Source organism: Chiloscyllium punctatum, chromosome 26 (assembly GCF_047496795.1).
Source record: "Chiloscyllium punctatum isolate Juve2018m chromosome 26, sChiPun1.3, whole genome shotgun sequence".
In the NCBI taxonomy this organism is placed as follows: domain Eukaryota; kingdom Metazoa; phylum Chordata; class Chondrichthyes; order Orectolobiformes; family Hemiscylliidae; genus Chiloscyllium; species Chiloscyllium punctatum.
The window spans coordinates 43,754,237-43,780,356 of record NC_092764.1 but is presented as its reverse complement, the minus strand read 5'-3'; the positions used below and the strand labels follow the sequence as shown (position 1 = coordinate 43,780,356).

The window sequence follows — 26,120 nt, the reverse complement described above, 5'->3', positions numbered from 1 at the left end:
CATCATGGAAAGAACAAGGTGGCAGATCACAAATCCCAAAGAGGTCAAAAACTGTGCTGTTTGCACCAATCTGATCTACACCACCAAACTGAGATATCTGGCCCCCTTGAGGAATCAGCAATGCTGTGATTTTTACTTGTACATTGCAACCTGTGATCTTGCATTTAACAAGAGGGCCTTGCTATTTAAATCATGCAGAGTTCTTGATTGGAGTGCACATGGAGACAGGTCATAATAGAATCTAAACATCACTACAGTGCTCTAGAACTCAAACAATCCAGCCCAACATCATAGAAGATGAGCTAACGTTTATTAAAAGAAAACAAGTATGGTCATGAGGGAAATAAAGATATTTGAAAAGGATGGAAATGTCCTTTTTTTTTACTTTTCAAGTCAAAACTAATATCAGAAAATATAATTGATTGACTCTGCCCTTTGACCGTCTATCATTCTATATTTTGTGAATGATGTCTCTTTTATTATGTTAGTGGGAAGATTTGCTCAAAGGATGGACCCACCAACGGCTTGTGTACCTTGGCGTAGCCCACCTCACATACAGAGTCGACGAAACATGCCTAGTAACATCGATCTGGAGCAAAATGTCATCTACTCGGTGAGTGTAATTAGTTTTTCAGTTGTAGTCTCTGGGAGATTGACAGTGCCACTGACAGGGTGGCTGGGTTTGTGCATATCAGCATGCAATAGCTGACAGATCTCCCAATGAAACCTTCTCCCACATTTCTTAGGCAGGTAATCCTTGTAATCCACTGATGGGTTGTCGGCTATTTTCATGAGCTGACACTGGTGAAGAGTCCATACTATGCAGCTATGAAATCTCATTAAGCAAATCTTTCATACTCTGTTATCCTTGTATTACATATTATAATGAGTCATTGTGATGAAGTAGAAAAACACTTCTTAATGAGTAGGGTAGATTTTATGTTACAGTGGGCTTTGATTAATGAACCAAAATCATTGATGAAGTCATATACCATGCCTGATCTATGACCTTTCAACATAAAACACGTTTTGGATGAAAGCAATTATGGATCAAATAACCTTCTTCACAGAGTTGCCAACGTGTAATTGAGACTTAAAGTCAGCATTCTAATAACTGCTTATAACTGGTGAGTTTTATAAATCAGGCTCTACAGAATAATTAAAAGCAGTTTGAGATGATTACTTGATTAAGGCAATGCAAAACAAACAGACCTGTTATATTATCATCTCTACAATGGATTCTGGGCATAGAACTCAGAATGGTACCAGTTTTTTTTTCATATTGGCAAAGCAGCAATAGTATTATTTAATTGATGACCTGGGAATATTTTAAACATCTCATTTCACAAACTTCAGTCGTATTTCAGCCAGTGGAAAGCAGAAATGATGGGAGGCACATTTGTAAAGCACTATTACAGAACCTTGTTAGGATGCTATCCACTGATACCACTTAAATTGTGGTGCACAATTAACGTTGATGGTCAAGATAGTTTTTTTAACTGCATTTTTTTTAACAAAAAGAAATTCATATTATTATAATGCTTGAGATGATTTCATTAAACTAAACAGCTGTCTAGTGATTAGTGCCATTGGGCATTAGACTTTAATAAGCCAGGGTGAAAGATGGTTTAACCATTATTAATATTGTCCATGAAGCTCACAAAAGCAGTGTTCCCTAAAACACAAAAAGGTATTCCCATTGAAGTAATAAACATGCAATCAAGTTATTGCTTTTATATTTTAGTAACTATGGGCAATAAATGATTTTTAATTGTGTATTAGCTGTCAAGTTATTAACAAGAATGCATAAAATAATAGGAAAGAGTGAGGACTGCAGATGCTGGAGATCAGTGTCGAGAGTGTGGTGCTGGAAAAGCACAGCAGGTCAGGCAGCATCCAAGGAGCAGGAAAATCGATGTTTTGGGCATCAGGAAGTGCATCGGATGCTATGTGGCCTGCTGTGCTTTTCCAGCACCAAGCTCTCAGCTACATAAAATATCCTCCAGTTTTGAATTTTAGAGATGCTGATGCAGATTTGGTTGTCCAGGACAACAGTTTGTTGTTGCAATCCTAATTTGCGTTTGGGTAATTTCTTGAAAGATTATTTAATTATACCTCATTAATGTCATTAAAAAAAGATCAGATTTGCCATTTTCACTATATTTTTGGATATTTTATATATCTCCAAGATCACCTTTTAAAATTTCTTCTTTCAAAATTGAATAGGTCAGGTTTCACCAGTTCTTCATCATAATGTCAATCCGTTTTAATACACGTATAATACCTGACACATGACAGCAACCTATCGGTGAAGTATTTCAAAATTCAGTTGAAAGTAAATACTTTGGTAATGTCGAATTCCGGCTCAATCAGAAAGCTTTCCCATATCACCGATCAGATCCTAAAGAATCCTAACTGTAACAACCTGGTGTTACTTATACAATAAGGCTAAATTACTCTAATTACAGAAAGTTCATATTTATGAAGTTATAATTTCTCTTGTAATATTGAACTTAAATTGTTCATACTTTAAAGGACGTCTATGCTCTGGATGAAATTAATATCAACAAATCGATAAAAAGAAATGCATTTGGGACACGCATCCAGATAAAAGAAGTGCCAATACCACAATTGTACCAGAAAGCACTACACAAAGTTCCAGGTAGTCCAGGTGCCAAAGGAATGAGATCTGTGGTGGTTTCCGCTGCTAGGTGGGATGTGAGTATAGCAACAATCTGTATCATTTTTTACTTGATATGGAACTCCTGCGACAAATATTTAAATGCTTGCTATTTCTAGAATTATTTCATAGGCATTGTTATTTGAATTTGAGAAAATGTTGGAGAGATAATTGTTCAGTTATATGGAAGAAAGTGATATTTTCTTGACCAAGTGAGGATGCTTGAATCGGCTCTTCCATTTCAACCTCCTCAGTTGGTCAAAGCAAAGATTTTGGCTTCCCTTAGGATGTGACTCTACCGCAATTAAAATGTAGTTAAGTGTTTACACTTTAAACAGTGAGTAATCAATTACAATGTTTCTTTGGGTGCAAGCAAAAAACATGTTTTATTATCTACTGGCCCCACAAACAATTAAAAAAGACATAACGTCAAGTAGAGGGCCTTTAGACACACACACACACACACAAATTTGCTCATACCTGCTAAGAGGAGGACATGACTGCACACACAGGGACATACAGACACACACATGATTTGTTGGGCCATCAGAAGTAAGGAATATTACAGTGCCATTTCATGTTCTTAGTTTCCTAATGTTTCATTCCAGTTAGTTGTGACTGGGCTTTTCTGTTTGAGAGCCAGAGAAAACCCTCTCTAGCCTGTTTCAGGTCAACTGTCAAAGTTCCATCTCCTCTCTGCTGCCAGTAAGGAACTTGTTAAAACTGCAGCTTGGTTGTGTATTCTGCTTCGGTAGAAGTTATGTCTTTAAGCTTGGTAACTGTGAGTGAGGCTTCATCAGCAACATGGAAGATTCTTATACCAGATAGGAGATAAATGCCTCACTGAGGCTCGACTAGGTGGAGCGCATGATCCAGACGTTGACTTCTGATTGGCTAGCAGCTTCTGGCAACCTGAGTAACCAGTGTTGAGGTATGTGATAGGCTGAGAAAATTTCCTATGAAGACCCTCACCCTCACCCCCACCTCCGGGGAGGAAGCTACTCAATCCATTGACAAGGCTTTCCCTTTCACCCTCACCTCGGTCGGTCCCTTATCATAGTCAGACTTGTGAGTATGATGTGGTGAATGCTCACTGACATGTCTCCACAGCTCATTGAGAAAATGAGACTCAACGAGAGAAAAGGCACCTGTTCAGCCGCAGGTATCAGGTGATCTCATGGTCTCAACCATGAGTGACATCACAATATTTAGACAGGCACATAGGAACAACAGGCAGGTTTAGAGGCACTCAGAAAGCTGGATTAAAGGACAGAGGACAGAGTTTTTCAGCATTGTGCTGGTTCTGCCAGTGCTTCATTCTGGCTGCCTCCATGGACAGCTGACAACCACCAGTTGGGATCCAGGTCCAGCACATATTCAGTGGCTGTCAGAAACATGCGCAGACCTGCAATCTACCATTGTAGCCCTCGATGCACAGCATTTCGAACTGTAACAATTTGCCTGAATCTCCCTTTGTCCCGAAAACTCAATGCAGCTACAGAGGCCAGAAGCCTGTAACTTAGCACTGAAGAGCCTTTGTACTCAAAATCAATGATAACAACAGAGGCTAGCATTTCCAAGTTAGCGCAGAATGAGTAAGCACTTAGAAGGTAAGAGTCATAAAATGGACTCTGTTCAGATGCGTAAGATGAGCACGTGCCCCTGCAGTTAATGCACTGAGGCAGATGCATTCTCGGTATCTGAGCTCAAAGTGAAATCCTGAAGGTTTGAAGCAGTACATGAGTGGATCCAAAAGCAGCAATGTTGATTCGGTAAGGCTGGTTGTTTGATGATCCACACTGTATTCACTTTTCTGGATAAAGAGTACAGTGTCCATGCAATGGTAAAGACAGAGCTGTCTAAAGGCTTGGAGAGGCTAGTGATGAGTTACTGGCATGAGATACCCACTCAGGCTATCATGTCAGGAACTGGTGTCATCTAGTTTCATGGGGAAGGGGAAGAAAATCAGGAATTGCTCAGAAATGAGATGAGTTTAATTAATAATAAGATATAAATGCATCGAAATAATTTGTCACTCATTGATGAAATTCTGAACTTGCTGTTTAAATGGTAATAGTAAAAGTGTAAATATTTCTCTTGACATTAAGAACCTGAATTTTCCCAACTCTCATCATTGCCCCCACTTTTCAAGGATAGAAATTTCCACCCAGAATGTTGCATTACATCTTTAAATGAACTGTATAGTGCACAACCTCAACATAGTGAACTAAATGGTTCAGTGTTATCCAGAAACAGTTTTCAGATAAATAATAAATTTGGACAAATGAGTCTTTGCCTTTGTTGAATCCTCACATGAAGTGTAAATGGTACAATAATGGTTCTGGGATCTAGGCTGAAGGTATGAGACAAGGGCCATTTTCTAGTTCATATTTAATTGTTTGAGTGTTTGACTTTAGAGTTACTTTTAAGATGTTTAAAGGATGATTTGTGTTGTACACAATGCAGAATGTTCCCCTCCCTGCAGTGAGATGTATAGTGTCAAACTAGGGCAAACATTTAAACATTGCCAATTTTCCCCACAAACCTTGAATAGTAACTTCAAAGTTTTGCCTGGGAATGGTTATTTCTGTGTATTTGTATATTATTAATACCTTACATTTACATGTCTACATTCCACTTCCAATTCTGTCCTGTACTCAAAAACTAAATAGCACAAATTTTGGAGAGGTAAACCAGAATGTGTCCCTGATGGCTGGTACTTGTTGAATACCAGTGCCAGTCATCATGCTCTTGTTTCTTCTGGTCAACATCTATGCAAGCTCCAGGGCTGCCATCATTCTTGACCATTCTACCACACAACTTGGCATCAGCTTCACTACCTCATGCCTACTCTCAGACCAACTTAGAAACCAGAGCAGGCCTTCAACATTTTATTTTGAAGCTGATAGACTTGCATGCTTCTGCCAGATTAATTTGTGCACAGGGACAGACATGCATCTCATACATCTATACAGGATACATCTGTGCTGAGAATGATACATGCGTGTTAACTCACTTTCCTCACACTCACTCACTTTGCTCAGAGGCTGGCAGCCTCTATCAGCTTTGCAGTGCTTTCTGAGCACCCGTTAACTTTAACCCTGAGTTACAGGTGTCAGCCTCTGTGTGAATTTCATTGTGGTTTTAGCATACAAGGTCTTTAGCGCACAGTTAGAGACTGTCAGCCTGTGTACTTTTAGTTTGTTTCTTTTCAAAGAGGAAGAGACAGGTAGCTTATGATGCTGGGGAGCACCATGGTCAATCTATCAGTCAGATAGAGGATGCACATATTGTTACAGGGCACCAAGCTATGTCACCGTCACAGCTTCAATATGTCCCAGTAGCTTCAAGTGCTTCAAGCGAATGGTGAACAGTGAACAAACCTTAGTGGATTGAACAGGGGTCACACTCAATCAAAGGGCTCTTTCAATAATACTACAGAGACTGGTCATGGTCACTCGAGCACTTAGACCATAAGACCATAAGACATAAGAGTGGAAGTAAGGCCATTCGGCCCATCGAGTTCACTCTACCATTTAATCATGGCTGATGGGCATTTCAACTCCACTTACCTGCATTTTCCCCGTAGCCCTTAATTCCTTGTGACATCAAGAATTTATCAATCTCTGCCTTGAAGACATTTAGCTTCCCGGCCTCCACTACACTCCGCAGCAATGAGTTCCACAGGCCCACCACTCTCTGGCTGAAGAAATGTCTCTGTATTTCTGTTCTGAATTGACCCCCTCTAATTTTAAGGCCTAACGGAAACAATTTCTTAGCGTCCACCCTTTCCAAGCCATGTATTATCTTGTAAGTTTATATTAGATCTCCCCTTAACCTTCTAAACTCCAATGAGTACAATCCCAGGATCCTCAGCCATTCCTCGTATGTTAGACCTACCATTCCAGGGATCATCCATGTGAATCTCCGCTGGACATGCTCCAGTGCCAGTATGTCCGTCCTGAGGTGTGGGGCCCAAAATTGGACACAGTACTCTAAATGGGGCCTAACCAGAGCTTTATAAAGTCTCAGTAGCACATCGCTGCTTTTATATTCCAACCCTCTTGAGATAAATGACAACATTGCATTTGCTTTCTTAATCACGGATTCAACCTGCATGTTTACCTTTAGAGAATCCTCGACTAGCACTCCCAGATCCCTTTGTACTTTGGCTTTATGAATTTTCTCACCGTTTAGAAAGTAGTCCATGTTTGTATTCTTTTTTTCCAAAGTGCAAGACCTCGCATTTGCTCACATTGAACTTCATCAGCCATTTCCTGGACCACTCTCCCAAACTGTCTAGATCCTTCTGCAGCCTCCCCACTTCCTCAGTACTACCTGCCTGTCCACCTAACTTCGTATCATCGGCAAACTTCGCTAGAATGCCCCAGTCCCATCATCTAGATCATTAATATATAACGTGAACAGCTGCGGCCCCAACACTGAACCCTGTGGGACACCACTTGTCACTGGCTGCCATTCCAAAAAAGAACCTCTTATCCCAACTCTCTGCCTTCTGTCAGACAGCCAATCCTCAATCCATGCCAGTAGCTCACCTCGAACACCATGGGCCCTCACCTTACTCAGCAGCCTCCTGTGTGGCACCTTATCAAACGCCTTTTGGAAGTCTAGATAGACCACATCCACTGGGTTTCCTTGGTCTAACCTACTTGTCACCTTTTCAAAGAATTCTAACAGGTTTGTCAGGTTCTAAGTCCATGTTGACTTGTTCTAATCCGACCCTGCTCTTCCAAGAATTTAGAAACCTCATCCTTAATGATGGATTCTAGAATTTTACCAACAACCAAGGTTAGGCTAATTGGCCTATAATTTTCCATCTTTTGTCTTGATCCTTTCTTGAACAATGGGGTTACAACAACAGTCTTCCAATCATCCGGGACTTTCCCTGACTCCAGTGACTTTTGAAAGATCTCAACCAACGCCTCTGCTATTTCCTCAGCCATCTCCCTCAGAACTCTAGGATGTAGCCCATCGGGGCCAAGAGATTTATCAATTTTAAGACCTTTTAGCTTTTCTAGCACTATCTCTTTTGTAGTGGCAACCATACTCAACTCAGCCCCCTGACTCCCTTTAATTGTTGGGATATTACTCATGTCTTCCACTGTGAGGACTGACGCAAAGTACTTATTAAATTCTCCAGCTATTTCCTTATCTCCTATCACTAGCCTTCCAGCATCAATTTGAAGTGGCCCAATGTCTACTTTTGCCTGTCATTTGTTTCTTATGTATTTAAAGAAACTTTTACTATCATTTCTAATATTACTGGCTAGCCTACCTTCATATTTGATCCTTTCCTTCCTTATTTCTATCTTTGTTATCCTCTGTTTGTTTTTGTAGCCTTCCCAATCTTTTGATTTCCCACTGCTCTTGGCCACTTTATAGGATCTCTCTTTTCCTTTGATACATTTCCTGACTTCCTTTGTCAGCCATGGCTGTCTAATCCCACCCCGGATAATCTTTCTTTTCTTGAGGATGAGCCTCTGTACTGTGTCCTCAATTATACCCACAAACTCCTACCATTTTTGCTCTACTGTCTTCTCTGCTAGGCTCTGCTTCCAATCGATTTTCGTCAATTCCTCTCTCATCCCCTCATAATTACCTTTGTTTAATTGTAACACCATTATATCCAATTTTGCCTTCTCTCTTTCAAACTGCAGACTGAAGTCTACCATATTATGATCGATGCTTCCTAAGGGTTCCCTTACTTTAAGATCTTTTATAAAGTCTGGTACATTGCAAAGCACTAGGTCCAGAATAGCCTGCTCCCTTGTGGGCTCCATGACAAGCTGTTCCAAAAAGCCATCCTGTAAGCATTTCAAGAATTCCCTTTCTTTGGATCCACTGGCAACATTATTTACTCAGTCCACCTGCATATTGAAGTCCCCCATGATCACCGTAACCTTGCCTTTCTGACATGCCTTTTCTATTTCCCGGTACATGTTGTACCTCTGGTCCTGACCACGGTTAGGAGGTCTGTACATAACTCCCATTATGGTTTTTTTGCCTTTGTGGTTCCTCAATTACACCCACACAGACTCCACATCATCCGACCCTATATCATTCAGTGCCATAGATTTAATTTTGTTCTTAACTTACAAGGCCACCCCGCCCCCTCTGCCCACCTCCCTGTCTTTTCGATAAGTTGTAAATCCTTCCATGTTTAACTGCCAGTCCTGAACCCCCCTGCAACCATGTCTCTGTGATGCCTACCACATCATAATCATTCATGATGATCTGTGCCATTAGTTCATCTACTTTGTTACGAATGCTATCAGCATTCAGGTAAAGTGCCTTAATGCTAACATTCCTATCATTAGAGATATTGGAAGTCATAAGATGTCCTAAATTATCCTTCCTTTTTATTGCATTCCTAATCTGCCTCAAGGTTAAATCCACCTGCATACATGCTATCCTCCTGCTTATCTTTCCATTTAACTCCATACTCCCTGTCGCTTTCACTTTCCCTTCCCCCCCAACTCAGAAGTTTAAAGTCCTACTGACCACCCTATTAATCCTCTTTGCCAGAACATTGGTACCAGATCGGTTCAGGTGGAGACCGTCCCAACGTCCCAACAGATCCCCCCGTTCCAAAACTGATGCCAATGCCGCATGAAATGGAATCCCTCTTTCCCACACCAATCCCTTAGCCACGTGTTTACTTCCCTAATTTTCTTATCCCTACGCTAATTGGCACGTGGCTCGGGCAGTAATCCGGAGATTATGACCCTTGAGGACCTGTACTTTAATTTCCTTCCTAGTGCTTCGTAATCCCCAAACAGGTCCTCCACCCTAGCCTTGTCTATGTTGTTAGTCCCAACGTGGACCACAACAACTGGATCCTCCCCCTCCCCCTCCAATATGCTTTCAAGTCGGTCGGAGATGTCCCGTACCCTGGCACTTGGGCAGGCAACACACCATGCGAGACTCCCGATCCGGCTTGCAAAGGATACTATCTGTCCCCCTAATTATAGAATCCCCTATAACAACTACTTGTCTTTTTGCTCCCCCCCTCTTGAATGGCCTTCTGCACCATGGTGCTGTGGTCAGCTGGCTCATCCTGTCCAAAGCCCTTTTCCTCATCCATATAGGGAGCAAGAATCTCATACCTGTTGGACAAGGTCAAGGGCTGAGGCTCCTGCATTCCTGAACTCAGGTTCCCCCGACCTGCCTCACTCACAGTCACACTCTGATGTCCCTGATCACTAACTGAATGTGAATTACTTAATCTCCCAGGTGTGACTGCCTCCTGAAACAAAGCGTCCAGGTAACTCTCCCCCTCCCGGGTGTGCCGCAGTGTTTGAAGCTCAGATTCCAGATCATCAACTCTGAGCCGGAGTTCTTCCAGCAACCAACACTTGCTGCAGATGTGGTCACTGCCATTCACAATGGGATCAGCCAGCTCCCACATCATACAGCTACAGCACATCACCTGTCCAGCCATCTCTACTTAGTTAATTACTTTATTACTTTGTATAGGTTTGAGTTTAAATACTTTCTGATACCTCTCTGCTATAGTCTTTTTCTAAAAACTAATTAATAGATAAACCATAAAAAGTAAATTTTTAACCATTCACCAATAAAGAAATAGAAAATCCTTACCTTAACAAACCAGAGTCCTATTTTTGGTTAGACGAGGGGGGGTGGGGTGGTGGGTGGGGGTGGGGGGGGGAGGGTGGGAGACACAACACATGTAGTGTCTCGGGTTCAGCCACTGCCCAGATATATTACCGGCAGTCCCCTGGTCATCGCTCCCGCTCTTCCCACTTATTAACTAGGTTAGAGGAGGAGGGCGAGTGGGAGACACTACAGTAGTAGAGTCTCAGGTTTAGCTGCCGCTGATATATGTGGTCACTGCTTTCCTTCCCGGCTGCCCCACCGGTCCACGTCATTTCCTCCGCTGCTCCCACTCCTTCTCCGCTGCTGCTCGCACTTAAAATCGAGCCTATCAAAGTCCAGGCATCCATTTCCTAGCAGTTCAGAGATTTGACCACAGTCAGACCTGCAGGGTACATGCAACAGACAGGTATTATTGGTAGGTCAGCTTCATCAATGTGGAGGATGGGCTATGATCACTTAGGATTGTCTTGCCAAATCATCCCAATGTGTGGTCACTCTTGGAAAGTTGCTTAATATGATTTGGGGATTATTGGGGCAATCCATGGAGTGCTGGTAAAAGTGAACAATTCAAGTCTTGGGATAGGCTGGTAATAGGATAGTATCACTAAGGGAATGGTCACTGTTAAAGAGGACAATTGGAGATAGCAGGATGGGCCTTATTGTGAGTTGGGTGTTCTGGAAGGAATGGAGTCATGCAGGGCATGCCAGCTCTATATAGGGATGATATAGGCCCAACAAGGGTATGGGAATTTGCAAAGTCACAGTTTCTGGGGTTAAAGGGGGCCATTATAGAACAGGCTCAAGCAAAATGGGGGGAGGCTAAAAGATCATTGGGGCCACAGTGATAGCAATGGAAAAAGCAATGTGAAGGATGGGTAGGAAATCATGGGTCACAGGTAGAATTTGCAAATCCCGCAGGCTAACATGATGTTAGAGCATCACCTTGTCAGATTGAAAGTTAATTGCATTACAGCTTCACAAAATAGCTGCACAAAATGGGCACATGAAGTTACTGTTTTCTACTTCCACTGGAGCATGAAAGCTTTGGTTGTGTACTATTTAATTAGATATGGACATGTGCCTCATAATTTTTTATTGAGACATGCCTATTACTTCCTTGAGAAGCCTCCATACTATGTAAGGATATAATATGAGGCTTCATTGTTAGAGGCCACAGGAGCTCCTTCAATTAAATTGGATTATCTTTCTTGACATCCCCGGGTTTCCTGCTCATGGAGTTTGCATGGAGAATGCAGTTGCTGGAGGTATCGTGGCCTTGATAGTTCAACAAAAAAGTGCAGAAGGAGGAAGGAGTTAGAACACTCTCAACAAGTCCTGCAAGAACAACAGCTTTTAATGGCTGCTGCAGCCCTCCAGGCGGAGTAGCAGGAGGTGAACATTGATCAGCAAGGTGCAACTGAATGATGAAGCCCTGAAACTATAGGTCACAGAGCTGTGGAGTCATAGAAATATACAGCATGGAAACAGACCCTTCAGTCCAACTCGTCCATGCCAATCCTATATAAATCTACTCCCATTTGCCTGCATTTGGTCCATATCCCTCTAAACCCTTCCTATTCATATGCCTTTTAAATGTTGTAATTGTACCAGCCTCCACGACGTCCTCTGGCAGCTCATTCCTGACACACACTGCTCTCTGTGTGAAAAAAATGCCCATTAGGTCCCTTTTATATCTTTCCCCTCTTACCTTAAGCCTATGCTCTCTAGTTTTTGACTCCCTCACACTGGAGAAAAGACCTTTGCTTATGTATCCTATCCATGCCCCTCATGATTTTATAAACCTCTGTAAGGACATGCCTCAGCTTCTGATATTCCATGAAAAACAGCCCCAGCCTATTCAGCCTCTCCCTATAGTTCAAACATTCCAACCGCAGTAGCATCTTTGTAAATCTTTTCTGAACCCTTTCAAGTTTCACAACATCCATCCTCTTGTCCGGAGACTAGAATTGCACACAATACTCCAAAAATGGTCGAACCAATGTCCTGTACCCATGTAATATGATATCCTAACTCCTGTACTCAATGCACTGACCAATAAAGGCAAGCATACCAAATGCCTTTTCACTATCCTATCTACTTGCAACTCCACTTTCAAGGAACTATGAACCTGCACTCCAATATCTCTTTGTTCAGCAACATTAAGTGTATATGTCCTGCCTTGATTTGCTTTTCCAAAATGCAGCATTGCACATTTATCTAAATTAGGCTTCATCTCCCATTCCTCAGCCCATTGGCCAATCTGATCAAGATCCCATTGTATTCTGAGGTAACCTTCTTCGCTGACACAGCACCTCCAATTTTAATGTCATCTGTAAACTTGCTAATCATATCTCCTATGTTTACATCCAAAACATTTATATAAATGGCAAAATGGAGTGGACCCAGTACTGATCCTTATGGCACACTATTGATCACAGGCCTCCAGTCTGAAAAGTAGCCCTCCACCATCACCCTTTGCCTTCCACCTTCAAGCCAGTTCTGTATCCAGATAACTAGTTCTCTCTGTATTCCATGTCATTCTCATTGTCATTTTCTGCAATTGCCTGACGGACAGTGCAAGCATTGATTAACAATGTCTCACCCCATTGTTGCTGAAGATTATGATCTGCAGGAAGAGGATTTGTGTTCATGAGGGATGGGTGGTAATCCCAACTCTATGGGTATTAAGGTGCCCTGAATCTTTATGTCTGACTTATTTCAGTGAGCAACGAGCGACCTGTGTGCATCTCCCAATCCTCAAGGATGTAATTGATGCCATTTCCTCCAATCACAGCTCCATGATGATAAGGGTCAAGCAGTTCTGGCCCAATCTTACCATGGAAACAGTGAGGACTGCAGATGCTAGAGATCAGAGTCAAAGAATATGGTGCTGTAAAAGCACAGCCGATCAGGCAGCATTCAAGGAGGAGGAGAATCGACAGTTCAAGCAAAAGCTCTTTTGAGGCTAGAGGCCTAAGGGAGCTGAAAGATAAATGGGGAATGTGGGGTCGGTGGGAAGGTATTCGAGAATGCAATAGGTACATGAAGGTGGGGGCAAAGGTGATAGGTCAGGGAGGAGCGTGGAGCAGATAGCTGGGAAGGAAGATGGACAAGTAGGATAGGTCAAGAGGATGGTGCTGAGTTGGAAGGTTGGATCTAGGATAAGGTGGTGTGAGGGGAAATGTGGAAACTGATGAAATCCACATTGATCCCGTGTGGTTGGAGGGTCCCAAGGCAGAAGATGAGGCATTCTTCCTCCAGGTAGTTAGTGTTTGGCAGTGGAGGAGGCCCAGGACCTGCGTGTCCTTGGTGGAGTGGGAGGGGGAGTTAAAATGTATGGCCACAGGGCAGTGGGGTTGTTCGGTTCAGGTGTCCCAGAGATGTTCTCTGAAATGATCCAAAAGTTGGCGTCCTGTCACCCTAATGTAGAGGAGACAACATTGAGAGCAACGCACACTGTAGACGGCGAGTGTGGAAGTACAGATAAATCTCTGTCGGGGCCTTGGACGGAGGTGAGGTTTTGGCGCAGGTTTTACACTTCTTGCAGTGGCAGGAGAAGGTTCTGGGAGTGGAGGATGAGTTGGTGGGGGCCGTGTACCTGACAAGGGAGTCGCGGAGGAAATGGCCTCTCCAGAATGCAGATAGGGGTGGGGAGGGAAATATATCTCTGGTGGTGGGCTCTGTTTGTAGGTGGCGGAAATGGCAGAGAATGATACGATGTATCTGGAGGTTGGTGGGGTGAAAGGTGAGGACCAAGTCTCACCATCACTGGATTCTTTTGATGCAGGACACTATCGAGTACACCCATGTTTCCAAGAGAGCACCCTATCACCAGCCTATGATGTTTGTGGACAGAAAATACTTTCTCTCTATGTATGTTTAATTTATATGTGACCATCGATCCAAATTCTAGCATCTGTACCAGATACCTTGTGGCTGCCATAATTCTGATGTACTAGAAAACTCAGGTTCCTATTCCTTCCAACACCCTTGGCCGAGACAATGATGACTACTGAGAAACAAGGGATATTTCTTCAAACATGGCTCATAACATTTTTTTAGGAGCCTCAGACCAATGCAGAACATAAATACAATGCAGCTTACTCTTCCACCACCGGCCACTTTATGATGAAATGTTAATTACTGAACATCTCTGGTGGTAGGTCCTTGCAGTATAGCTTAGAAATGAGGTTCTGAATCATCGTGGTATGATGTGTCCATCAGAACTTGGAATAATATAAATAAGGGGGGTGGAGGGGAATGTTCTGGATGCAATCAATAATCTTCTGAGGAAAAGGATGCAGTTGAGTATCAAGACATTCACCAGGAGCATGGTCTGAGACAAACTGACAGAGCAAATCACACAGTCTGAGCGGCCAGAGACCGCCTCATAGCCACCAGAGTTAGAGGCAGAATTGAACTGAAAGAAAATAAACATATGATTGTGAAGAATGAGCAACAGGTCAGAAGATTAGAGAGAATATAAAGAACAGCAAAGACTGACTACAAACATTAATAAGAAGGAGACAATTACAGATCAAGCGAAAACTGGCAGCAAGCTGCAGGTTTCTATAAATATTTTAAAAAGGGAATAATTAACAAAATGAGCATTTATCCAATAGAAGTCAATTTAGAGACTTAGGAATGGGAAAAAAGGAGATGGAAGATGGATTGAGTAGATATGTTGCATCAGTCTTCACTGTGAAGGATACAATTTACATCCTCAACACAGCTATAAATCAGGAATTACATAGGAAGGAAGAACTCAGGAAAATTAAAATCCTGGAAAAGTAGTACTGAGTTAGAGCTGCGGGCTGGTAAATGCTCAGATCATGATGAATTTCATCCTCGGATCTTAGAAGAAGTGGCAAGTGAAAAAAAAATCAATGGATTGGTTTGAATTTTCTAAAGATCCCTAGATTTGGGTCAAGTCCCATTAGAATGGAAATTCCTGAATGTAACATTATTTTTCAAAAAGGGAGGGAATCATAAAGCAGGAAATTACAGACTAGCTATCTTTATATCTGTCATAAGGAAAATGTGAGAAGCTATTGTTGAAGAAATTATCATAATAGTGGTATGGAGCCATTGACTACAAAGGACCATAGGCATTTCTGTTCACTCGAGAAAGACAATTAGTTTTATATAGCTTGAGGGCAACTATTCTAAACAAATGGGATAGGGAGGCACACCATCATAAACTATCATATTCAGTACAGAGATTGAACCCATACTGCTGGCTATATTCTATTCAAGATTATAGTCATCTAACCAACTGAGCTAACCGAGTTGTATTCCTAACTCTAATCTAGTTTGAGAACCAATGCGGTGGAAGGTTCTCAGTTATTCAAGGCTGCAAATAATGCCTTGTTAGTGCAACTTCTGAGGCTTCACTGACTTCCTCTTCAGAGGTGGATGTGGAGCTGAGACTCTTTGATGCTAACCATTTCTTAGCAGTGCCACTTGTGTCTACAAAAGAGCAGATAGAATTAATTTAAGAAGATGGATAAAAGCTTGTGCAGTTAAGATTGATCTGATAATAATGAGAGGGCACAACAGCAAATTGAGGTTCACTGGATTGGTTGCACATTGATGCCATCCCATCCCCATATAAATGGCCTTGCTCTTCTCTGGTTAAAATCTGAAATTTGTTCTCGTATTGAATGAGGGGCCTAATGTCTACCATCAGTCTCAAACGTCTCTGACTAGGCGGTGGCCAATATTTCCTGGAATGAAACAAAGAGAGGGATTGAGAATGATGGAAGTGGATACAAGAGATCAATACACGCTGTCCCGGTAAATATTAGATTAGATTAGATTACTTACAGTGTGGAAACAGGCCCTTTGGCCCAACAAGTCCACACCGACCCGCTGAAGCGTAACCCACCCAGACCCATTCCCCTATATTTACCCCTGCAACTAACACTATGGGCAATTTAGCATGGCCAATTCACCTAACCTGCACATCTTTGGACTGTGGGAGGAAACCAGAGCACCGGGAGGAAACCCTCGCAGACACGGGGAGAATGTGCAAACTCCACACAGTCAGTAGCCTGAGGTGGGAATTGAACCCAGGTCTCTGGCGCTGTGAGGCAGCAGTGCTAACCACTGTGCCACCGTGCTGCCCATAAATATGAGGTAGTAGAGAAAAGGTGGTGCCATTTAACTCTTCCTGAGTGCAGGAGATCTTTTACCCTCTTCCTACACTGCTGGGCATTCCTTTTGATCAAAGTTTGGGAGAAGATTTGTAGCGCGGGTGCTCATTGTTGTGGTTCTGTTCGCCGAGCTGGGAATTTGTCTTGCAAACGTTTCGTCCCCTGTCTAGGTGACATCCTCAGTGCTTGGGAGCCTCCTGTGAAGCGCTTCTGTGCTGTTTCCTCCGGCATTTATAGTGGCCTGTCTCTGCCACTTCCGGTTGTCAGTTTGAGCTGTCCGCTGTAGTGGCCGGTATATTGGGTCCAGGTCGATGTGTTTGTTGATAGAGTCTGTGGATGAGTGCCATGCCTCTAGGAATTCCCTGGCTGTTCTCTATTTGGCTTGCCCTATAATGGTAGTGTTGTCCCACTCGAATTCATGTTGCTTGTCGTCTGTGTGTGTGTGAAACAATAGCCAACCTGCTGGACAGACATAACAGACAACAGGACGTTGAACCTATCAACAAAGACGGCATACTTAAACTACTGGACTTGTGCCTCACAACACACTTCACATTCAATAACCAAATATACGAACAAATCAACGGAACACCCATGGGCTCACCGATCTCTGGACTCATAGCAGAAGCAGTAATGCAAAGGTTAGAACAAACAGTCTTACCACAACTTCAACCCAAACTCTGGGTCAGATACGTGGATAACACCTTTTGTAATAATTAAAAACACAGAAATAGAGAACACACACCGGATCATCAACACCACACTCACAGGAATCCGATTCACTAGAGAGGAAGAAAAGGACAACCAACTCCCATTCCTAGACGTGATGGTACAGAGAACACCAAACGGAGAATTCACCACAAAGGTTTACAGGAAAGCCACACACACAGACCAAGTCCTAAACCATGAAAGCAACCACCCCAACACACACAAACGAAGTTGCATCAGGACACTATTCAAAAGGGCCACAACACACTGCAGCACACCAGAACTACAAAAAGAGGAAGAGGAACACCTATACAAAGTATTCGCCAAAAACGGATACCCTCGCAATTTCATCAACAGATGCCTAAGGGAGAGACAACGGAACGAGGACATGCCGCAACCCAATGGACTAGCCACACTACCATACATCAGGAGCATTTCTGAACTGACAGCCAGAATACTGCGACCACTAGGACTCATAACAGCACACAAACCAACAGCCACGCTCAGACAACAACTCACCAGAACGAAGGACCCGATACCCAACATGAGCAAAACTAATGTAGTGTACAAAATCCCATGCAAGGACTGCACAAAACACTACATCAGACAAACAGGAAGACAGTTAACGATCCGTATACACGAACACCAACTAGCCACGAAACGATACGACCAGCTATCCTTAGTAGCCACACACACACATGAATTCGAGTGGGACAACACTACCATTATAGGGCAAGCCAAACAGAGAACAGCCAGGGAATTCCTAGAGGCATGGCACTCATCCACAGACTCTATCAACAAACACATCGACCTGGACCCAATATACTGGCCACTACAGCGGACAACTCGAACTGACAACCGGAAGCGGCAGAGCCAGGCCACTATAAATGCCGGAGGAAACAGCACAGAAGCACTTCACAGGAAGCTCCCAAGCACTGAGGATGTCACCTAGACAGGGGACGAAACGTTTGCAAGACAAATTCCCAACTCGGCGAACAGAACCACAACATTCCTTTTGATGCAGGGCACTGCAGTGACTCATGCTGCCATCTCTGCCCAGGCAAGCTGCAGCTGTTGGCAAGGCCCTCCTTCAGTGGTCAGTGAGAAGAAGGATTTTCTTCTTTTCCACTGTGAAGTCCACCAACATTTCGAGATCCCTGGCCCGGAAGCAAGCTGTTCACATAACGTTCTCTGTGACATTTCCTGTGTTGTGCATTACAGTTTGAGGTGCCCATTTCCTAACTTGCAGCATCTGAAGTGGTATCAAGCTAGGCTTTAAGGCAGGCACCAGACTAGCAGTAATCACTTTGTCTCTCACTGACTGTGCAATTCCCCAACATATTGATTACATAATTATTTCCACATAAAGTGGGAGATCACATGACAACATTTGATCCAGGTTGTGATGATGCTGCTTCTTTAACAAGGTTTTGATGTCCTTGGTCTTTTTTTTTCAAAGAGGTCGTAAAGACACAGATTCTGATGTGTCTGGTTTGGGTTGGTTTTCGGGCCAATTTGCTTATAGCTAACAGATACTGCCTCAGGAAAAAGGCTTTCAAGTTTTAAAAAGAAAACGTTTGTACAATGAAAGGGGAGTGGCCAGTTCACAGCTCAAATTTCCTCTGCTTTATTTTGTTACTTTTTGGTTTTAGCAGTCTGGCTGTTTAGAGCTGACAGTCAGTTTAAGCTAGGTAATCCAAAAAACAGAGCTAAAGTGAGGACTGTGGATGCTAGAGATCAGAGTCAAGATTAGAATGGTGTTGGAAAAGCACAGCAGGTCAGGCACGATCTGAGGGGCAGGAAAATCGATGCTTTTGCCTGAAATGTCAATTTTCCTGCTCCTCAGATGTTGCCTGACTTGCTGTGCTTTTCCAGCACCACTCTAATCTTGAATCCAAAAAACAGCTACAATGGAAGGCAGTTCCATGCTAAATCTCTCTGCTCTCTCTCCTGTAAGAACCTGTGTCTGATTTTACCTTTTTGCCAAGGGGGTGTTTATGGGGACTGTGGCGGGTATTTGGAGCAGCATCATTAAGTTGGGATAGTCTGCTGGGCTTTCGGATAAATTAAATTATTCTGTATTCTCTTCTCTTTTGTTTGTATTTTATTCAGTACATTGTAAATAAGTTCTGTTTTGTTTCAAACTGAGGGTTTTTTCCCAGCTGCATCATTCCTGGTATATCCACTATACACCTAATCAAAACAACTCGAAAGGTTAGGGTCTGGGCTACCTTCCTGAAATGTTGTGAGGTGGTCTGACCTGGTCCATAACAAAGTCATGCTGACCCAGCTGTACTTCAACTGCGAGTGAAAATATTCAGTGCTTAGTTTCAGGTCTCAAGGTGGGGATGGTATATAAATGAAAAGGTTCCTCCAATAAAAGTACCTCCAACACATTCAGCAGGTCCCTGGCAAGGAAAGAAATGCATCAGTCTATATATTTTGTGTTTATTGTAGTTCATTATTATTGTTTACCTGATGAGTGGATAAAGAGAGGCAGGAAAAGAATAAACAAACTCTGAATGTTTTTTATAAGTAAATGAACGACAAAGTGCTTTAGATTAGGTTCCCTACAGCGTGGAAACAGGCCCTTCAGCCCAACAAGTCCACACCGACCCTTCGAAGAGTAACCCACCCAGACCCATTTCTCTCTGACTAATTCAGCTAACGCTATGGACAATTTAGCATGGCCAATTCACCTAACCTGCACATCTTTGGACTGTGGGAGGGAACCGGACCACCCAGAGGAAACCCATGCAGACAGTCGGAAAATGTGCAAACTCCACACAGACAGTCACCCAAGGTTGGAATTAAACCTGGGACCCTCGTGCTGCAAGGCAGCAGTACTAACCACTGTGTCACCCCTGCTGTGAGCATCCATAATCTTCGTTTGAATTTGGGGTTAGACACTGCAGAGTGAATGCTAAGAAGGAACAAATTACTACAGTGGAATCTTGTTTTTAATTTCTCTTATGAATTATCATCACTGAGCAATGAAATGATCCCCGATGCCCACAGAATAATAATAAGCCAATCAAAGTTATCTTCTGTGGGAGATTCTATTAATATTTCAAATAATGTGTATTTCTAGTCATATCTGAGGACCAAGATACTGCTGTAATTTCACAGCCTCCCGAAGTGTGTTTATTGTTACTGATCAGACATTGTGATACGATGTCATTTTTACAACTTGTTGGCACAGACAGGTAATAAAGTTGGTTCCTATTAATGACCATATTTTTAAAAGATGAATATTGTAAAATTAATTCTCAATGGATCAAAATCACAGTCCATGGAATTTGTTGAACATCATCACAAATGCACCATTTCATTTCTCATTCATTCCAAATACCCTCTGAATTAGCTGAAGTTCTGCAAATCTGTACACTCCTCTGGTTCTACTTTATAAAAGTGATACCACTGTAATTTTGCAGACATTATGTGACAGATAAAATCACTGTTCAGAAATCTGAAAATGTCTTTGAGTTCTCAAAATTAATTAATAAGGAAAATCAGAGTCTACTTTTCACCAGTGATCTTCCCTTTATTAGATATTAACTAGTAATGACTGGAGTTTAAAGTGGCATCAATTATTTGCACTTAATGATTGCGAACATTAATAGTTAATAATTTTCACAATAATTAGCCCTGGCTTATAAAGGAGGAGGTGAGGAAGTGGAGGGATTCCAATGCTTGTGGTTTATGTGACTGGAGGTTCAATGCTCAATGGAAATCACAGAGATGGGGAAATTGTCTAAAAACCCAGACTCAGAGCAACAGGAAGCTGAAGGTAATTGTCAGACTGTAGGAGCTTATAACAGGAATGGATTTTAACACACAATGATGGGAATTTAAAATTGAAGCCATTGAAAGGTCAGCAGATAATGTAGGTCAACAAGGACATGGGGTAAACAAGACTTGGTTCATGATTAAGAGCCAGGCTGGAGGGGTTTGGCTGACCACATGTTCATGCAGCATAGAGGCTGGTAGGATGACAGGAATTTTAATTCTTTTATTTTCATTAGGCTGTCAATAATTAAGGAAATGACCAGAATGTTTCCATCTGAAACTTAAAGGTGAAATTTATTAGGAACTAACCCTTGTCACAATTTCATTGTATAGACATTCCATTAAGAAATCGTGTCCATCATGGAAAAATATTCATGTAGATTGAGTCTTGAAGACTTTCAGAGGTTCTCTTTTAAATCATATGACTGTGAGCAGGCTGCCAACAAGACCATGAGCCTGAGGCAAGTACCTTGACATTCAATGGTGTTACCATAATTGAATCCCCCACTATCAAAGTCCTGGGGGTAACATAGACCAGAAACCCAATTGGACTCACCACATAAATAAAGTGGCTACAAGAGCAGAACAAAGACTAGGAATACTGCAGCAAATAACTCACCTCCTGACTCCCCACAGCCTGCCCACTATCTGCAAAGCACAAGTCAGGAGTGTGATGGAGTACTCCCCACTTGCCTGAATTAGTGCAGCTCCAACAACACTCAGTTTGACACCATTCAGGATAAAGCAGCTCACTTGATTGGCACCACATCCACAAACATTCGCTCCCTCCACCACTGACCCTCAGTAGAAGCAGTGTGTGCTATCTACAGGATGCACCACAGAAATTCACCAAAGATCCTTAAACAGCATCTTACAAACCCATGCCCACTTCCATCTAGAAGGACAAGGGCAGCAGATACATGGGAACACTATCACCTGCAAATTCCCCTCCAAGCCACTCACCGTCCCGACTTGGAAATATATCGCTGTTCCATCACTGTTGCTGGATCAAAATCCTGGAATTGCCTCCCTAATGGCATTGTGGGTCACCCTACAGCACATGGACAGCAATGGTTCAAGAAGGTAACTCACCACCACCTTCTCAAGGGCAACTATGGATGGTCAATAAATACTAATCTACCAACAATGCCAAATAAAAAAGCTATGAGGCCAAAGAACTACAAGAAATTTAAATTAATCAGTCACAGACCATCAAGAATGATGTCTCTTCCAATTTGGCCTGTCTGCTCACTCCCACATTCAGCCAAGTAATTTAAAGAATTTAAATAGCCTTTCCAAAGAAGCAAAGTGGAAAAGCCTTCATAGCGTCTTTGGTTGAGCTTTGATTTTCTTATGTAAAGGGAAAGTGAGAATAAAATACTTGGGATAAATAAGGAAGGCAAATAAAAAAAAACTGATCTAGACACAGTGAATGTAGATGGCTTTGGTGGACAGTACTATCTCTATCAACATTCACACCACAATTCAGTGCTTCATGAACTTCTGTGACAACACCAGCACAGCATAGGCTAAAAGAGGTGGTCAGCCCAATGTACTGATGTTCTGGAATAAATGGATTCCCATTGCTGTCAACATGAAATGCCTTCAGTACCTGCTTCCTTCCCTTGCAAGTGCCTTTCACTCAAACATTAAGATGAAGAGAAGTGAAGAGAGTTTCAGATGTGAAGCATTTATTTGTTTTCCTGCACAATAATTAATGAAAGAATGTTTACAGTTTTTATTTCATTTGGAGTGAATATGCTGATAAAGCAGGACCCTCTCATTGTCCTGATTTAAAGAGGAATGTTCCTCATTGACAACATCAGAAAAAAGGCATATGGTGGATTACCCATATGTTTCAATGCCATTCGCTTACCTAGTGTGATATAGGAGCCCAGTAGAACGTGCAAGGAAAGGGCAGTAGAGTTGGAGGTTAATCATAGAAGAAGTGCATTTCATACCCTTTCTACTCCTGCAGGACACAACATCGATCCTCATGAAACAAGGTAGTTGCAGTAAATATATTGTTGAACTAATACTTCAGAAGCTAGAGGCACTATTTAATCCCTTCAGTGAAATGAGTTTGAGATGGTTCAGGGTGAGAGGGAAGGGGTGAGATGTTAAGCACACAATTATTGGAATGGTCAAGTCTTTAAATTGTAAAAGCATGGAAAATGTTTTGTATCTGGTGCACAAAGGCATCCACAAAGTTGATTGATGTTAGAGAGGCAGTCCCAATGATGTAGAGCGTATGGGATCAGATGCTGAATCTGAGGTTGAATAAGCAGGAATGTTAAAGCACATCAAAGATCAAAAGATGTTGAGTATCAGTGTTTTCTACGTTGTGTAAATCAGAGACACTACAGTTCGAAAGCTGACTAAGCTGATTGACTTGATGGTCGCAGCCATCACCACCATTCTTGTGCAAAAATAGAGTTAATTTCTTTGGTGCTTTTTCAGTATTTTTCATGGTTGTCTTTCTCTAGGTCAAAATATTAGGTAGAAAAATATCAAGGAATCCATATTGTGGCCTCCATTAAGGAACATTGTCCTTCTGTAAAATTTTTAACAGAAGTTGAAATGACTGTAGTTTATCAGGACACCAATATCAACTTTTGAGAATGACTGTGTTACTAACCATGATAGAACAGTGAATGGTAACTTTGCTATGAAGTTGGATAGTGGCTGGCAATTTTTATGGATCAATGTTGCAGCTACAACATTGCTAACTACAGATCGAGATTAACTCTGCCTGTCCTAACTCTGATTAAAATTTGGAATGCTGATCATTGCAAATTGATCCATGGCATGTTTCTCAAAACCAAGAACAGCACTCTTTTTGAAACAATATGCTTAGCATTCAAGCAGCAGATTGGATTTTCACGCTAATGTACTGATCATATTGTCCTTCCAGAAAAATAAACAAGCTGAGCTAGCTATCCAAAACTCAGCTGAATAATATATTTGATCAACATAAATTCTTGTTTTGGAATTCACATCTTGATGAACAGAAACCAGGATTTAAAAGCTGAGAAAAACCTAGTTGGATCTTCCTCCTACTTTTTGAATTCACTTTGTAGCTTATACAACCAGAAAAAAATCTTCAAAAGAAATTGTACTAAATAGAAGCACTTTGATCGGAGGACGTAATGTATTCTTCTTGTAACTTTGACATACATTGGATGCAGATCTTCATATGATGGGATGCTTTAGTTTGAGCACTGAACATTGTATTGTGCCTGTAAGACTTCATAGAAGGCCCCTAAAACATCAGTTGTACTCAGTGTCAACACTGATATTTAATCTCATTTAGAATTCTTCTTCTATGCAGCTGTAGCACCTCAGGAGCAGTGCAGATGCTCAAACTGACTTGTGAAAGGAAAATCTCTGAATTAAAAAAGTCTTGATTTACTTTGTTGGCTTGTCCTATAATTTCTGCCTTCCTACTTTGCTAACCTTTCTCTTTGATTCTATTTAAATTCCCATCCCCTTTCTTTTCTATTCCCAAGTCCATTTCCTTCAACCAAATGGAGTCACTTCAGCCATTTTTCTGGCAGTTGTTTACGGATGGTAGAGAATGGTGAATGAAGAATTAGTTGCTTGTTCAGAAAATGTTTCAGAGAGCACAAATAGTATTCCTATACTTAAAAATAAAACTCAGTTATGGCAACTGCTGAAAATAATATCCAGAGAATTTTGGAATGTTTCAACTGGTTTCAATGCATTTTAATCCAAATGTTTTGCAATCTATGAGTTTTCCCAAGTGCACTCGATTCTTCAACAGACTGAAGCCATGTTCCCCTACTGGGCACTTAATTACTGATATCACTCAGTACTAAGTTTGCCAGCAGAATTGATTTTCATTGGTTGCAGATAAGTGCTATTGAAGCGTTACATACCCTTTGTCCTCTGAATTTTTATGCAGAATTTTTTTATGTATGTTAACTACAATAATCCATTTTCACAAACAAACTCTTATCCCCTTGTAACCTAAAAAGTGAGATTAGAAAGCATTATCTAATACATGTTGTTTCTGGCTCACAAAATGAGCACTTTTATACGATTAGTATGTATACTGGAAGCAGTATGGATTACCCTAGTTAGTCTCCTGACCTCTCTGAAATCAGTGGAAATTAAGTATTTGGACAGACTATGCCACTAAGGCAGAAAGCTGCTCATTAGTCTCTATTAATAGACCAAAATAACACAAAAGAAAAATAGATTATTTTGCAGAATGAATACTTAAACAGGATACTTGGGGATCGAATTTATATGCATTTTACAGATTAACTATTCTTCTGGGGTTTCTGCTGAACTAGCTAGATGTTGGAAGAACCTTTTAGAAATTCTCAACTTTTATTTGTCATCAAAACAACTTCAAAGCAATAAAGGTTTTTTTTTAAAATATGTTTTAACAGTGTTGTATCATATCCATGATTAAAAAGCTGTAAATGAAAAAGCCTATAAGCTGGGGTGGAGAAACTAGCAAGCAAGCATTTAAGATGGAGTTATATATCTCGCTCCCCTTTGATCCAGGCTGGAACAAAAGATGAAAAAATGTACCTCCAGAATTAATTAAAGCAATCCATCAAAATAGAATTTAAGACACAAATGTTGCCTGTGTGGTTTCCTAATCCAATCTTCATATATTTAGAAAAAAGCAACACTCCTCCAGTAGTTATCCTCCCTAGGTAACTGACAATACAAATAATGGTTTATCATTTGAAATTTATAGCAGCTAATGGGTAGCCCACTGAACTTTGTCAGATAGACAAATTAACTTGGCATATCCCACCAAGTGTTAAGCAAAGTGACCACTTCAGCTGCTTCAGTGCCAGAATCTATCCAATCAAACAATCTATCCTGAAGAGAAGTTGCTTGTCAGCGATCACGAGGATTTGGATTCCTCACCCTACCCCAGTATAATGAAGCTTCACCTAGACTCATAAAAATACTGATGAACTGTACATTCCTTTAAAAGATGTGTAAGTGCAGAGCGAAGAGATTACAACAGGATCTGGACCAGATGGGCCAATGGGCTGAGAAGTGGCAGTTAGAGTTTAATTCAGATAAATGCGAGGTGCTGCATTTTGGGAAAGCAAATCTTAGCTGGACTTATACACTTAATGGTAAGGTCATAGAGAGTGTTG

At 41.7% G+C, this 26,120-nt stretch overlaps 1 protein-coding gene across 1 annotated transcript in view; it reads left to right on the top strand.

Annotated features, from left to right (window-relative positions):
• Window positions 1-26,120, top strand: part of LOC140496165 (uncharacterized) — a 549,133-nt gene that overhangs the window by 417,236 nt on the left and 105,777 nt on the right. Inside the window, exons 3-4 of the mRNA XM_072595683.1 lie at window positions 489-613; window positions 2,536-2,718. Of these exons, the coding sequence (XP_072451784.1) occupies window positions 489-613; window positions 2,536-2,718 (308 nt within the window). The remainder of the gene's footprint in view (window positions 1-488; window positions 614-2,535; window positions 2,719-26,120) is intronic.